Raw genomic sequence first — 14,720 nt, forward strand, 5'->3', positions numbered from 1 at the left:
CTTAAAGAATGATAGGCATGCCTTCCTAGGGATGGTCTTTTCTGCTTTCCTCCTCCATTGGGATGGGATTCTTTTTGTGCAAAGCATGTAAAAAATTTTTTTGCCATGAATTTGGTCACCATAAAGTTACTTTTCATGTAATAGTTAATGACCAGATATTTTTAGGAAGAAAAATTCTAAGATCTCTTAAGTGTTTTTGTTTTTTTTTTTTTTTAATCAATTGAATGCTTGAAGCCTTTTCTTTGGGGAAAAGGACTACTTTCTATCTCAGCCATAAGAAAATGTGGTAGAAATATGGTGAAAGGCTGGTGTCCTTGGTCCCCAGATGAGACCTCTGGGGTACCCTTCCTGGGAGTGCAGCACTGGGCATAGCAGGGGTCTAGTCCACAGCTGACCAGTGGGTTGCACAGCTGCTGGATGAGTTTTTAATTCTCTGAACTATATGTGTGTTGATGTTATAATTGAGAAAACACATTTTTTTATTCCTTTCCAGCTCTCGTGCTCATGCTCCCATGATTGCTGTAGGAAGTGATGACAGTAGTCCAAATGCAATGGCCAAGGTTCAGATTTTCGAATATAATGAAAACACCAGGTCAGTACTACTTTGGTTTAGTTATTGTTATGAATTGCATTTAATTTTTAAAAATGTTATTTCTTTATTCATTAATTCAGTTATGCATTATTTGTCATATTTACTGATTTCCTATGATATACGAAGTTCTCTGTTCTGGTAATAACTAAATTGAGTGATGTAGCTGCTGCTGCTGCTGCTAAGTCACTTCAGTCGTGTCCGAATCTGTGCGACCCCATAGATGGCAGCCCACCAGGCTCCTCTGTCCCTGGGATTCTCCAGGCAAAAATACTGGAGTGGGTTGCCATTTCTTTCTCCAAGGCAGGAAAATGAAAAGTGAAAGTGAAGTCGCTCAATCGTGTCCTACTCTTAGCGACCCCATGGACCGTAGCCTACCAGGCTCCTCCGCCCATGGGATTTTCCAGGCCAGAGTACTGGAGTGGGGTGCCATTTCCCTTTTCCAGAGTGATGTAGAGGAAAAGGTAAACTTGGTCTCCCAGTATGTACCATCATGCATGGAAAACAAAAAAATGCAAAATGGTGATGAATTTTATAAACTGGAAGATTGATTCAAGAAAGATGGTAGAATGAGTAGAAGTTGGCCAGACAGAGACAGTGCAACTTTCTAGGTGGAGAGAGTGAGCCAGTGTAATCTCACTGTGGTTGGAACATAATGGGTCAAAGGGAGACCATATGGTGGGAAACCCGCAGGGCTTATGTCTTCAAGACCTCCTGCTTAGTGTCCAGTCTTTATCTTAAGGGTATTCTGAAGCTGTTAAAAGACTTCCGAATTGAAGGGTAACAGGATCAGATGGTCGTTTAACTCTTCCTGAAATGTGGAAATAGACTTTGGTATAGCTTCCCTTTTTTCAGAGATTTTTTTTTCCTTAATTTTATTTATTTATTTATTGCTTTTGGTTGTGCTGGGTCTTTGTTGCTGCTCAAGCTTTTCTCTAGTTGCAACAAGTGGGGGGTACTGTCTAGTTGCAGTGAGTGGACTTCTCATTGCAGTAGCTTTTCTCTTTTTGCAGAGTCCCGAGCTGTAGGGTAAGCAGGCTTCTGTAGTTGCGGCTCTCAGGCTCTAGAGCACAGGCTCAGTAGTTGTGATGCATGGGCCTCAGTTGTTCCGTGGCATGTGAGACTTTTCCTGGATCAGAGGTTCAACCCCTGTATCCTGCATTGGCATGCGGATTTTTTAAGACTTAGCCACCAGGGTAGCTCTGGTATAGTTTTCTTTATCATCACTTAAAAAAATTCAGTTCTTCCTGTTATTGGCTCAACTTTTTTCTTTACACTCAAATCTTAGGAAATTCAGGTATCCTTTATCTTAAAAAAGACATTAATAGCTAACAAAGCAAGATCTCATTCTAATTTTTCGTAAACTCTGTTTGAAGCTAAACTTAAGAAAATTGAAGGAAGAAACCTGGGAGGTTATATTACTTTCCTAGGGCTCCCGAAACAAATTACTACAAATTGGTGGCTTAAATCAGAAGTTTATTCTCATACTTCTGGAGGCTGGAAATCTGAGATCAAGGTATTGTCAAGGCTTGCTGCCTTCATACTCTTTCCTTGTCTCTTCCAGCTTTTGGAGGCTCCAGGAGTTCCTTGGCTGAGCAGCATAACTATAGTCTCTGCCTGGTCTTAACATGGCTTCTCCTCTAATGTCTGTTCTCTGTCACCCTGAGATCCTTAATCATATCTGCAAACGCCCCTTTCCTTAGGTCACAGTCTCAGTTCCTGGAGGTTGGTGCTGTGACGTACTGCATACAGCAGAGGTGAATACTACTACATATGAGCAAGATGGAATAATGGAGATACCTAGACATGTGGCTTTTAAAAATTTTCATTTATGATAATTTTAAGGTGAATTGTTTTTTCATTAGGAAATATGCAAAAGCTGAAACTCTCCTGACTGTCACAGACCCTGTCCATGATATCGCTTTTGCTCCAAACTTGGGACGATCTTTCCACATTCTTGCCATAGCAACCAAAGACGTGAGAATTTTTACATTAAAGCCTGTGAGGTGAGTTTTTGAAACAACTACTTTGAAAATTCTCTTACCTTTTGCTTATATGCATTTGTGGAGGAAAGTGTAGACGCAAGAATGATCTGAATAATAGATTAATGAACATTTTATCTATAAATATATGACTTTAGGGAATGGGGAATTGAGTAAAGAGAGAGATATGTTTTCTTAGTTGTGTTTTATTTAGGCAGATACTAAAAATGAATTAGATCCTCTGAATATAATTGGACGCTATACATGTTTGAAGGAATGAGAGGTGGCAGTCTACTTAGGGAAAATTAGCGCTGAGACATTCTTGTGAATAACCTATTTAGCTTTAATTTTGGAATTCTGAACCTCAGTTTTTTTTCTTTTTTTCCCTTCTTTCTTCCCTTTTCTTATTCTTCCTACTACTTTTCTTTTTAAAAAGTAATCATTTTCATCTCTCTTATTCTTCAGCATTTTGTGGGGAATAAAATCCTCTTTAGTCGCTGAGTATCTTTTATGCGGTAGGATCATGCCAGGTACTGGGGAGTCAAATGAAAGTGACTTGGCCCAGCTCTCAGTAAGCTGTTACAGAGGTCGGGGGTGGATATGGATATGACCTTCTGGTGGCATGTATGTGAGACCATTGTTATTATTTAGAACAATGAGAGTGTATGAGTGTATGTGTGTGTCCATACTCAGAATTCCTTAGGAATTTTTTTTTTTATTAACAGGAAAGAACTTACTTCCTCTGGTGGGCCAACAAAATTTGAAATCCATATCGTGGCTCAGTTTGATAATCATAATTCTCAGGTCTGGCGAGTGAGTTGGAATATAACAGGAACAGTGCTGGCATCTTCAGGAGACGATGGCTGTGTGAGGTTGTGGAAAGGTAATAGTTCAGTGGAAGAATTGTTGCTGTATGTTGATACTTTAGAATTTTCCCTTAGAAATGTAAACTCTGAAATATTTTGAAAAAAATGTCTATGGTTACTTTTAAATTAATGTCTCATATTGTTTTGAATCTCTATCATTTTACCTAGTTCATAGCAGTGATTGACTAATTAAATTACATTTCCATGTGGAATAAAGTAGAACTAATTGTGACAGAATATACATTACCTCCAAAGATACCATTTGCTATGGGCATAACTTGTATGAGTTCTCTACAGACTCAGGATACAGTCACCTCTTGATTGAACAACTGCTTTAGCCAATTAGCACTTCGAAGAAAATTTAGGGTCTTCCTCACTTCTCTACAGCTCCCAAAAGTTAGAGAATCTTGAGGCCACTGATTGTAAAAGTTTTACAAATGCCAAGCAGAGAGAAGGCGCTGTGGACATTTGACACTGTGGGTGTTGTGGTCTGCTCTTCTCCATGGATGTTTATCCACTGGGCAAGGGTGCCATAGTCTGTGCACCACTCTAGTTGGCAGCATCCCTTTCTGAGGATGTGATTACAGCCCAGTTCCCTTCCCCTGAGAAGTGGCCGTTCCCAAAATGCAGTTTGACTGAGTCTCCCGGGGTCAGCTTTTGGCTGTGGTAGAACCAGCCAGGCCTCAGGGTCTCTGTTGCCCTGTCTACCTCTGGACTTTAGTCAGGACAGCCCCACTCCACCCAGCAGGCTCCCTACTTGGATTTCCTGGGCTCGGTGTCTTTAGTGACCAGTTTTACATCCAAACCATTTGGCCAAGCTGGATAAGCCACTCAGACCCCAGAGGTTCTGTTACCTACATCCATGGGGACATTAGATACTCGCGTGACTTACACCTGCTTAACTGAGAATGTGACTTTGTTACCCACACATCATACCTGGAATTCATTGTAATGAAGACAGAATTTATTTTGGTGATAATGTAGTAGCTTACATCTGTCAATATGTATCTTGTAAGGAAAGGAGTGGTGAAAGTTTTGTTTTTTAAATTAGTAATTCTTTAAAAAACTTCAAAAAATAATTGTTAAAATTGAGATATTTTATTAAATATCTAATATTTAATGTTTCATTAAATATTTAATGTTTCATTTAAAAAATGTCTTTGCCATTAATCCTAAGAGATGCATAGCCCATAGGTCTCTCTTATTTCTTTAATTGTAGATTTGTGCACTGAAACATAGTTGTTAGTCATGTTGATGTGTTGACCACTTTCCTTCCAGCTAACTATATGGACAACTGGAAGTGTACTGGCATTCTGAAAGGTAATGGGAGCCCTGTCAATGGGAGTTCTCAGCAGGGAAACTCAAATCCGTCCGTAGGTTCAAATATCCCAAGTCTTCAGAATTCACTAAATGGATCTTCTGCTGGCAGGTAGGCTGTTTTGTGAGAAAACTAGCAATTATCTTCTTTTTAAATCATTCAGGTAGCTGTACTGAAGGTGTGTTATTTTGTGGGTTTTTAGATTGAATCAAGAAATTCGCACATAATTGTGACACTAGAAGAGAAAGCACTTTAGTATCTCTGTGTTTGGTTTATTACTTGGTCATAATATTTACAGGTAGGTTATGATATTGTGATCCTTAGTGGTCTACCAGGGACATCTGTAACTGGGAAGTAGCGAGATGAAGAGGAAGTGTGGGACAGCGCTGGGGCTTGTAATCCAGAGGAGTCAGTGTCATTAGTGCTGGGAGGGTAGCCTTTGAGTCAGGTTAAACTAAAATTGTATATAAAACACATGAACTAAGGCTTTGTAGAAGAGTGAGTTAAGTGTTTTTTTGTGTGTGTGTTTAAAACTTTCATGTAGATTGTAAGAGGAAATGGTAAATTGAATTGATTTTTAGAATTTTTAGTACATTTTAGCTTCGCAAAGCATGTTTGATGTCATTAGAGTCATCCTTTGTTTTCATATTCAAATTTCAAATATGAATTTGTAAGGTAAAATTATTTTAACATGTCTTTGTGAATAATTTGGAATATTATTAAGGAAAATTTAAAGCACAGCCTTAACAAACTATACTGTAATGGTTCTTTTGTCAATTTAAGAGAATTGTATTTTAAATTTCCTATTTTTATATTATTATATTTTTATAAAGAAGTCCTGCTTTTTGATTTTTAAGTATTTGTATAAAAACAACTTCAGGTACCAAAGATTATTTCATGAAGCAGAAGATACTAGTGTTAATTCTTTTTTTAAAAAAAAATCTAGTGTTTGGTTGCTGCCTGTACTGCATATTTTTTTTGTAAAGAGCTTTGAAGTTTTGATCTGTGTTCTTATTGTGCCAATAACCATGTGTGTTAGATCTGTGATGCATTTTCCCTTCTCCATTTGTATTATGTCCTTTAACAGAAAGCACAGCTGAGTACCAGCTAACTGGAGTAACTTTGCTGTTTTGCTGCTTGTTGCATGCACACAGGAATGGAAAGCGAGCTCCTTTTCCCCTTCCCCAGCGCCGTTTGACCTCTCCCAAGATACACCAGCAGCCTGCTTACTACTAAACGCAATCCAAAAGGCCTTTAAAAATACAGTGTATATCATTTTTTTTGTACTAGCCAGTTTATTGACACTTATTTAAAATTTTTGAAATATAAATGGAGAGGCTTTTTGTTGAGACACTGTCACCAAAACAATTTTTTGAAATGTTTCTGAAACTCACGGGTTTTAACATTTAAGATTGTTACCATCCTCAGTAGTTGGGAGGAGGGAAAATATCACTATTCCATCTGGAGAATGTATATAGACTTCTGTCTTTTATTTTCTAAAACAGTAGGCTAAAATGAATTTTTATAATTTCAATTTGAGGATTGAGTAAGTATTTTTCATAAAGATTGTTTTGAGTGCTAATTTGTTTACTTTTTGTAGAATTGGTTTATACATGATACTATTCAGTATAACTCTGTTATTTCTTTGAAATGTTTAAAGTATTATTAGTGAAAGAGTGAGAGAAATAGTAGTGACAGTAACTTGACTGTACAGTTTGTAGCCAGACAACATTTGGTATTGCTTCATTTATATTTTGGTAGTAAAATGAAAACATTGTTGTAAGTTTTCAGTTTATATTCACTAAAGAGGTAAATATTTCTAATATGTGCTTGTATATTTTTATGGTGTGATTTCATGGCTTAAGGTTTCCTTCAAGTCAAAATTTGGAAATATATTATATGAAGCAGATAAAGCTTTGCTGAAATTGTGCATGCATGTTAAACCTCCAGGTTCCATGTCCCAGGATTTTCTTAATTTTGTTGGCTGCTTCATTTAGTTCATATCCTCTGATGACAGAGCTATAAATCTTTTTTTGAGAAAATGCTAAAGTATTACGGGTAAGTTATAGTAGGCTAACAGTAGAACATATTTTTGAGCCCTTTTATTTATCAACATTTTGTACTAATCAAAGGTTTTTGCAGAAAAACAACTAAGTGTGTTCAAAGACTGTGTTTCTTGGAAAGTATGTTGCAGTAGCTGGGCATACCATGTGAACGTCTCCCTGAATTGGTCCTGAGAGTCATGTGTGCACTAAAACTGCTGTTGCTACAGGGGAAGCCTTGCTTAAAGAAAAGCTTATGTGATATGTAAATTTCAGGATAGCATCAGTTTGTTTCTGAGAGATTAGAAAATGTTTTAAATTATATAATTAATGTCTTCTTTTGTAACATTCATACTGAAGATTTTTTTTGAACATTTTAAGTTAAACAGATTCTATTTCTTTTTTCAAGTTTCTATACTTGGCTTAAGCAAGCCTGATTTGAGTAAGGGTCTTGATTTTGCTGTTATGTTCTGTTAGTTTTGGCATGAATATACTAAAGCTTTTTTTTTTCTAGCATGTGTTTTCCCCTCTTTGGTTCTCTTTGTATTTACTACTTTTCTCTTTTTCTTCTGTTTTTTTTTTTTTTTTTCTCTCTGTTGTTTTTGTTTTGTTTTGGTGTTTTGTTCCTGTCTTCATTGTTTCAGGTATTTCTTTCCCCCTCTGGATTCCCCACGGGCTGGATCGAGATGGTCCAGTTATGCCCAGCTCCTTCCTCCTCCTCCTCCTCCTCCTCTGGTAGAGCACTCTTGCGATGCTGACACTGCCAGTCTCCAGTATCCTCACCCTCGCAGACGATCTCTCTCTCGGCCTCTTAATCCCTTACCTGAGAATGAAGGGGTTTAAAAAACACTGATATAACACTTAAAGGCCTTATTCAAGTGCTTGTAAATGCTTTCATTCCTGGCTTTTTGTTTTTCTTTCAGAAGATGTTTCTAATTTAGGGCGTGTCTTGCATGTATTACAACCAAAACATGGTGTTTGGAACCTAAATGTGTTTGTGCTTTTGCATCAAAGGAATATTTGTTTCATTGGTTGATAACCTTTGATGAAATAATGAGACGTGTACACACAACATTAACTGTGAGTTACACACAAATGGTTGACTTCAAAGTGCCTGTTCTGTACATTTTATTTTGAACTGTTATGGTGTTAAGTTTCTTATGGTTTGTCATACTGGTTAATGTGAAAGCATATCATAAAGTTCATCTTGCCTTTGAGACATATTAAAAACTGTTTTTGATTTTTTAGGCTAATGTTGCAACTGACTAGTTTGTAAAATAAATCATTCCTGTGTATAAAGCAGCAAAACATAATAAGACTGGTCTTTTTTTTCTTTTAAAGAAAACTGCCTTTCACTACTTGGAATTACTGTTTAAAGCTTTTGTAATTATTCTCCAAGTAGATTATTTAATAAAATATATTTTTAAATATATGAATCTGTTGCCTTATAAAAATAGAATGTATTGTATTTGATGGTTTGTAAAGCTTATATCTCCTAAAATATCACATTGCTAAAAAAAATCCCAACAATCAGAAACTGAGGGATGATCATGGCATTAATTTAGAAGGTAGAAAGTTAGTATGTAAACTAACATCTAGATCCAACAGATGTCTACTTAGACTATTTGAACAGCATTTCATGTGCCTGTCAGCTAATCACACATTGATGGTAGAGCTGTTATAAATGTATAACTTAAAATCTAATTTTCTAAGACACTTTCCTATCAATAGACACTCTCCTCTTAAACCCCAAGAGCTTTTTCACATGCAAGGATAAATAAGGTCCATTATGCTTTAATTTAAGGTGAAGTCTTCCTTCTGTTAAAGGACTTACTTTAGACTAATCGACTTACTTAGTTCAAAGCAAGAGGTCTCACTTTAAGTCTGGATCTAACTCAGAATTAAGAATTCAAGTTAGATTTCAATCATTATAGAGGTATCTGGGGTGAAACATTAAAAGTGTTAGTTGCTCAGTCGTGTCCAACTCTTTGTGACCCATGGACTGGGCCTCCCAGGCTCCTCTCTCCAAGTGATTCTCTAGGCATGAATGCTGGAGTGGGTTGCCATTCCCTTCTCCAGGGGCTCTTCCTGACCCTGGGATTGAACCCAGGTTTCCTGCATTGAAGGTGGATTCTTTACCATCTGAGCCACCAGGGAAGCAGTCTGGGGTAATTTAGTGAATATCGGGCATCTTCTGTGTGCAAGACACTGTGCCAACACTTTGGGATATGTAAAAAAAGAGGTAGTCTGTACACATTCATTCTAGTGGGAGAAGGCATTTACATAATTTACAAACTAATAAAGATTTAGCTTCACAGTGAAGGTTGAATGGTACAGGAGGCATTAAAGAAAGGGATTTATGTGAGTCAGCAGGATTTGGAAGGGATGTGGGATTTTGACAGGTTGGAATACTTAAAGTGGAGGAGGGTGGAGTCCAGGGTGATGGCCCAAATAGAAGAGGCAAGAGGATTAAGTGTTAATCCACTGAAAGAATAAGGTGCATTTGGGGAGCTAGTGGGAGATGAATCTGCACACATACCTTGTGTTCACACTCTAGAAGGTGCTGGATCTTGGTGTTGAGGTGCAGTTGGTAAAGGGGGTGTGAGACATCCACCTTAACTGAATCCCTGCCGTGGGGCTGCTTCAAGCTCTACCTGGAATTACAGCTTTGAAATTCAATGGGGGGTCTACTCTTCCCTTTCAGCTGGTCAGATAACAGCTAATGTTGCCTGAGTGCTTTCCATGTGCCAGTGCTCTTCTGGGTGCACGTTAAGTGACTTGATCCTCACAGCAGTCCTCTGAGGCAAGTGCGCTGATGATCCCCATTTTACAGATGAGGCCACATGCAGGCTGCACAGCTAGGAAGTGAGAGCACTGAGATTTAGGCCGTTTGGCATCAGAGTCTGGGCTCTTTTCCTGTACATACTTTGAGTATAGTTCTTTGTTACGGTCAGGTTGCTCGGTGGCATGGGGGAGAGCTCTGGTCACTTAATCTTTATGATGGAAGGACAGTGAGTTGGGTCTGAGGGATTCAGGGTGGGTGACAGTCTGTCACATGGACACAGTCCAGCAGTTCACTGCTAGTGTGTGGTGTAGACAAAGGGTTGCTTTTTACTCTCAGGTAGCATCTTTTCAGCTCTTAGAGCTAAGTCTTTGGTTTATTTTTCCAAGATTGAGAAACTCTTGAGATTTTTCTCCATTTAAACTTTGTTCATTGTGGACACAGGTAGAATTAGGGGTAGTTGAATGCCGAGGATAGGTTTCAAGGAGATGGCAAGAGAACTGTGGAGACGTCGCTGAATTTGACAGGCCAGTCCTGATTAATTAAAACAAGTGTGCAAGTAGTGTTCAGGGCCAAGCCAGAAAACATGGGATGAGTGACAAATAAGGTGTGCAAGGAGGCAATTAAGTATAGGAGAGAGAGTGGTCTTTGTGTGATAAACAGAAGGAAGGGTGGGTGTTTTATTCTCTGCACAGAGAGATAACAGCGTTTCCAAAGGTAGAGACAAAAAAGTGAAAAGGGCATCCATGGAGGGTCACTGAGCAGTACTTTAGAGGAGGTAGAAGGTCAAGTTGTAAGAGGATGTCTTTTTCCCACCAGGCTAAAATTAGGAGTAGAGCCTGTTAAAGTCCGAAGTGTGCTGTGCCTGTCAGCATTCAACAACCGTCGAATGGATAAAGTTAAGGAGTTAAATTTGTTAGAGGAACTGTATGCAATAAATCCTGGGATAAAGGAAAGTGAAAGGAGTGGTTTCTGTAAAATAGGGCCTTATGCTGAGCAGGCTTTGGTGATGGGATTCGTGACCTAAGGAGGACGGAGACGGAGGAAGGCAATTAAGGACCGACCGTCTCATCTTGTCCCTCTCCACCTGGGACCAACCTTACTGCCCCACACAGGAGACTCAGTGTAGCGCGCGCCCATGATAAGACTTCTAACGGGAGCGCTCTAGGTGTAAACGTGAGGCAGGTGGCCACACACGTCAGTGTCTGCTCCCGTAGGGACAATGCCAACACTTCCGACCCGAACTCGGGGGTGTGTCAGTTGTCCTGTCCACCCGAAGTAGGTCTTTGCGCACAGTGCCGCCTCTGGCTACAGGTAAAGCAGGCGCCGCGCCCTTGCGCCGGCCGCGGCTTCCCGCTTCAAATCCGGACGCTCACCCTCAGCGAATCAGCGGGCTCGCCCCTTCGCGCCACCCAATCCAAAGCCGGCTCGGAGTCCCCGCCCCTCGGCCCGTGCCGCGAACCGACGTAAATCGGAGGGGCGCGCGGTACGGCCGGGAAACCGTGAGGGGACGCGCGCACGCGCGCTGTCGGGACACCCCCCCCCCCCCCCCCGCCCCCGCCCCAACCCCACCACGGACGCCTGACCGGTTCCTCAGCGGACCTTCAGCCGGCTGGGCTGCAGCGTCTGGCGTCGCGCGCTTGGTGAGGGGTAGTTGGTCGGGGAGGGCGATTCGGGCTGCCGTAAGAGTGGGGCCTCCGGAACGAGGTTATCTTGTTCGGGGCCTGGTCCCGCCCCCCTCTCCCCACACGACGGCCCCCGCTCACTGGCCGGGCCAGGCGCGGGTGACGCGCTGCGGTCCAGCGGGTGAGGCCGTGTCCCAGTGGCTCCCGGCTTCGTGCGAGTCGTTTCACGGAAAAAACGGGAAGAGAGACAGTGTTTGAGGTAGCTCTACTTTTGTTTTCTCCCGACGGCAGACTTTGTTCCCCTAAGCATGAGGTCCCTTTCGAGGCAGTCGCCTGGAGGACAGCTCTTTTTATGACTGTGTTTTCACTCGCTGTTAGCATTTTGAGGTCACTTGACTGGAGCTTTTCCTGTTCCAAGATCAACTTTTTCTCCGGACTTCAGTTTTTAGGGCAAACTTTAAGGTAAGCTTTGAAAACTGCTATGCTAAAGTACCTATCTAATGATAAAGAGTATCTTAGAACTTTGGGGAAGTTTGACGTTGCTTTTTCCCCACAGCTGATATTTTTTTGCCCGTAGATTTCTGGTCCACAGCTGCAGGCCATGATATTGTATGTATCTAGGCTTGAAAGCAATGAAGTATTAGTAAACTCGAGCAAGAAGTTTTGAAGTTATTGCTTTAGGGAAATATCCAGAGAAATCTCCAAGGTGGCTGGTTAGTTCAAATGTAGTGAAAGGAAAGACAACATCCTACTGATTTGGTTTAAGGTGAGACGGAGGCTTGGTAATGCAGTACAGATGGAAATTAGGAGATCTTCTCTTCTAGGAAAGCTTTAGGATGGGTTAGAATAAGTGTAATCCTGTTCTGGAAAAGAGAGACTGGGCATTAGATTACATCTGGAGGAATCTTCCCTTGGATGGTGTTACTCTTGCACCTGCAGCAAAGCTCTTCTACACTTAATACTGTATCCGAGTGGATTGTTAGCTTCCTGAGGGCAACCACCTTATTTACTGTTGTTTTGCTTCATGCAGCCAAACAAAGTTGTCTTTCACGGTTTCTGTTTAATAGTGATTGTTGTATGAATGACCTTTGCTTAATATCTCAATTTTCTTGGATTTGTTTCCTTCTAAGCTGAGATCACTCTTAAAGAGTTAATGTATATTTTGAAGTGTTAAATATGTTTGTAAATGCGTAACTTAGTAGCTACAAGACTAGATTTGAGGAGCCTACCTGGATGACTTGGTCAGGATTTTAAAGTGTGATGGATGGATAGGCAAGGCTTCTGCTCTTAGTAGAAAGAAATCTTTTTAGTGGAAGAAGACAGACAAATACAAAAAGGCAGTCATCAGTCTAGCAGAAAATAAAATGACTGTGATGGACTATGGGGCTAGGTTTCACTTAATGATAAGGGATCGCCTCTTTTATAAAGTGACATTTGAATTGAGGTGAATGTTGGGAAGGAGCTAGCTGTGCAGACATCTCAAGGAATATTCTAGGCTCCAGGGCAGGGATGTGCTTGGGTGTTACAGTAACAGGTGCAGGAGGCTGGGACATGTGGAAGATGAGGTGGTTCATTGAAGTTTTCAGGAAGGGTATGGTACCTGGCTTATGTTTGATGGTCCTTTTGATTGCCGTGCAGAAGATTAATTGTAGGGTGGTGAGAACTGAAGCGTTGAGACTGGTCAGGAGGCCTTTCTGTTGGGTAGAGTGGTTGTAGCAGAGTCAGAAAGATGGAGAGTGATTCTGGGTTTGTTTTAGACAAGCCCTGTGTTTTCCTCAAAAATAAGATTCACAAGTGTGTTTTGATTGCCTGTGGTGTTTTCACTGCATTTAAATTGGTTCAAGTGGAGTCTGGTTTCTAGTTGATCTCTCTTCTTAGAGGCCTGTCGTCTGACAGTGTGTGTCATTGAAGGCATTTGAGTTTGAGATTCGTCTGTATAAGGTGTGCACTGCATTATGTAGCTGAGGTCAGGGTCCTGGGTGTCCCTAACATGGAAGGGGAGGCTGTCAGATGAGATGTTTGGCTGTGTGTGGGGTGGGGTGGGGATGGGTAACGTGCAGAGGAAGGATGGGACAGGTTTTCCACTTCCTGCATCCTAATGTGGGAGAGTTTGAACGTCTTTATAGGAATCAAGAAGAGGAATTAGACCTGTCAAAGAGAGGAAAACACTGGGGCATGATCTGAGATGTGGTGGGTGCTTACGCGATAGGTGGTGATGAATTTGCTTGTATTAACTCAGTTTGAAAACCTTCCTTTCTTCAGCAGATTTATTGAGGGTCTACTTTGTAGGGGACTGCTTTAGATAGGAATTCACTGTGACACAGGCCCAGTCTCTGCCCTCATGGCGCTCACATTCTGGTGTGGGAGAGGGTAGTTAAACGGGTGAACTGTAAAGAGAAGAGTAAGCAGTGCCAGGAAACAGGCATGCCGTGCCTGACTGTACTGGTTGGTGGGGACATGGGCCCTGAAGGTTTGGTCTGAGCAGTGGGAGAACGGAGTTGTCATTTTCTCTGTGGGGAGGATTGAAGAGCGGTTTTTCTTGAGGGGGTTGCCATGAAGTGGAGTCAAGGTTGAAGTTTCAGGTGCCTGTTGGATATCCATGTGAAAATGTCAGGTAGGTAGTTGAATATCTGAGGCTCAAGGGAGGGGCCCAGGCTGGTATATAAAACTTCCAAAGTGAGGGCAGTCATCTAGTGAGGCTGGATAGATAGGGGAACCTGGAGCCAGCCCTGGAGCCTTGCTGTGTGCAGGTCCAGGAGAGGAAGAGGGCCCCAGCAAGGAGGTGAAGCAGCCCCTGGTGAATGTGGGGGTCAGACAGAGGTGCTTTGGAAGCCAGGTGAAAAAAGTATTTCTGTGAGGAAGGAGCGTGAATTTCATTCTGTCAGTTCCAAGACTAGGACTGAAACTTGACCGTGGGATCATGGGGTAGGCAACAGAGAGGTTATTGGTGATGTTGACAAGTGTTTGGTGAGGCCCTGGGATGAAAGCCAACTGGGAGTGGGCTCCAGTGAGGACTGGAGCCGGGTGGACAATAGTGACTCCTGCTGGAGGTCTGAGAGGCAGAGGGAGCATGGACAGAGGTGGTGGTAGCTCCAGGGGATAGCTGGGCTGAGGTTGAGGAAGGCTTCTTTGTGTGGGGGCACTGCACCAAGAGATGGGACAGTGTTGAGGAGGAGAGACTGGTGTTGGAGTGGGAGGGGTGGGCTTCTGCCAGGAGTGTGGATAACTTCATCTATGCTCAGGTAAGTTTAGTAGGTTTCTACTGATCTTAAGACTTTTCCTACTTTGTTGAGTAATTGGATTAGTCTGTAATACCTAAACTCACAGATGAGTGATTTGTCACTGAACCTAGCACAGTCCTGCATTTTATCCATCTTACCAGTAGTGGCAGTGCTTAGAATATCCTTCCAGGCTCTAAGCCCTCTTTCTTCCTCTCCTTTCAGCTGATGGGATTAGGCCAGACTTCCTAATACACCATTTAAGACTTATGGAACCTGCTCCATGGTTTTGCTTACC

The 14,720-nt window shown here is 41.5% G+C and overlaps 1 protein-coding gene across 14 annotated transcripts in view; it reads left to right on the plus strand.

The window, feature by feature from the left end:
* Positions 1–14,720, plus strand: part of LOC109577800 (nucleoporin SEH1) — a 96,896-nt gene that overhangs the window by 11,754 nt on the left and 70,422 nt on the right. For 11 of the 14 annotated variants that reach the window (XR_011563666.1, XR_011563667.1, XM_070778538.1 and 8 more), the window contains exons 5-9: positions 494–592; positions 2,455–2,595; positions 3,297–3,454; positions 4,716–4,866; positions 11,496–11,666. Coding sequence is in view for 12 of the 14 variants with exons in the window: in XM_070778538.1 (XP_070634639.1) it covers positions 494–592; positions 2,455–2,595; positions 3,297–3,454; positions 4,716–4,866; positions 11,496–11,666 (720 nt within the window). In the remaining 2 variants the exon portion in view is untranslated. Of the gene's footprint in view, positions 1–493; positions 593–2,454; positions 2,596–3,296; positions 3,455–4,715; positions 4,867–5,842; positions 8,230–11,132; positions 11,223–11,495; positions 11,667–14,720 lie in introns of those variants that run through there. The other 3 variants (XM_070778548.1, XM_070778547.1, XM_019986645.2) reach the window with 3 other exon arrangements.

The sequence above is a fragment of the Bos indicus genome, chromosome 24 (assembly GCF_029378745.1).
Source record: "Bos indicus isolate NIAB-ARS_2022 breed Sahiwal x Tharparkar chromosome 24, NIAB-ARS_B.indTharparkar_mat_pri_1.0, whole genome shotgun sequence".
NCBI lineage: Eukaryota > Metazoa > Chordata > Mammalia > Artiodactyla > Bovidae > Bos > Bos indicus.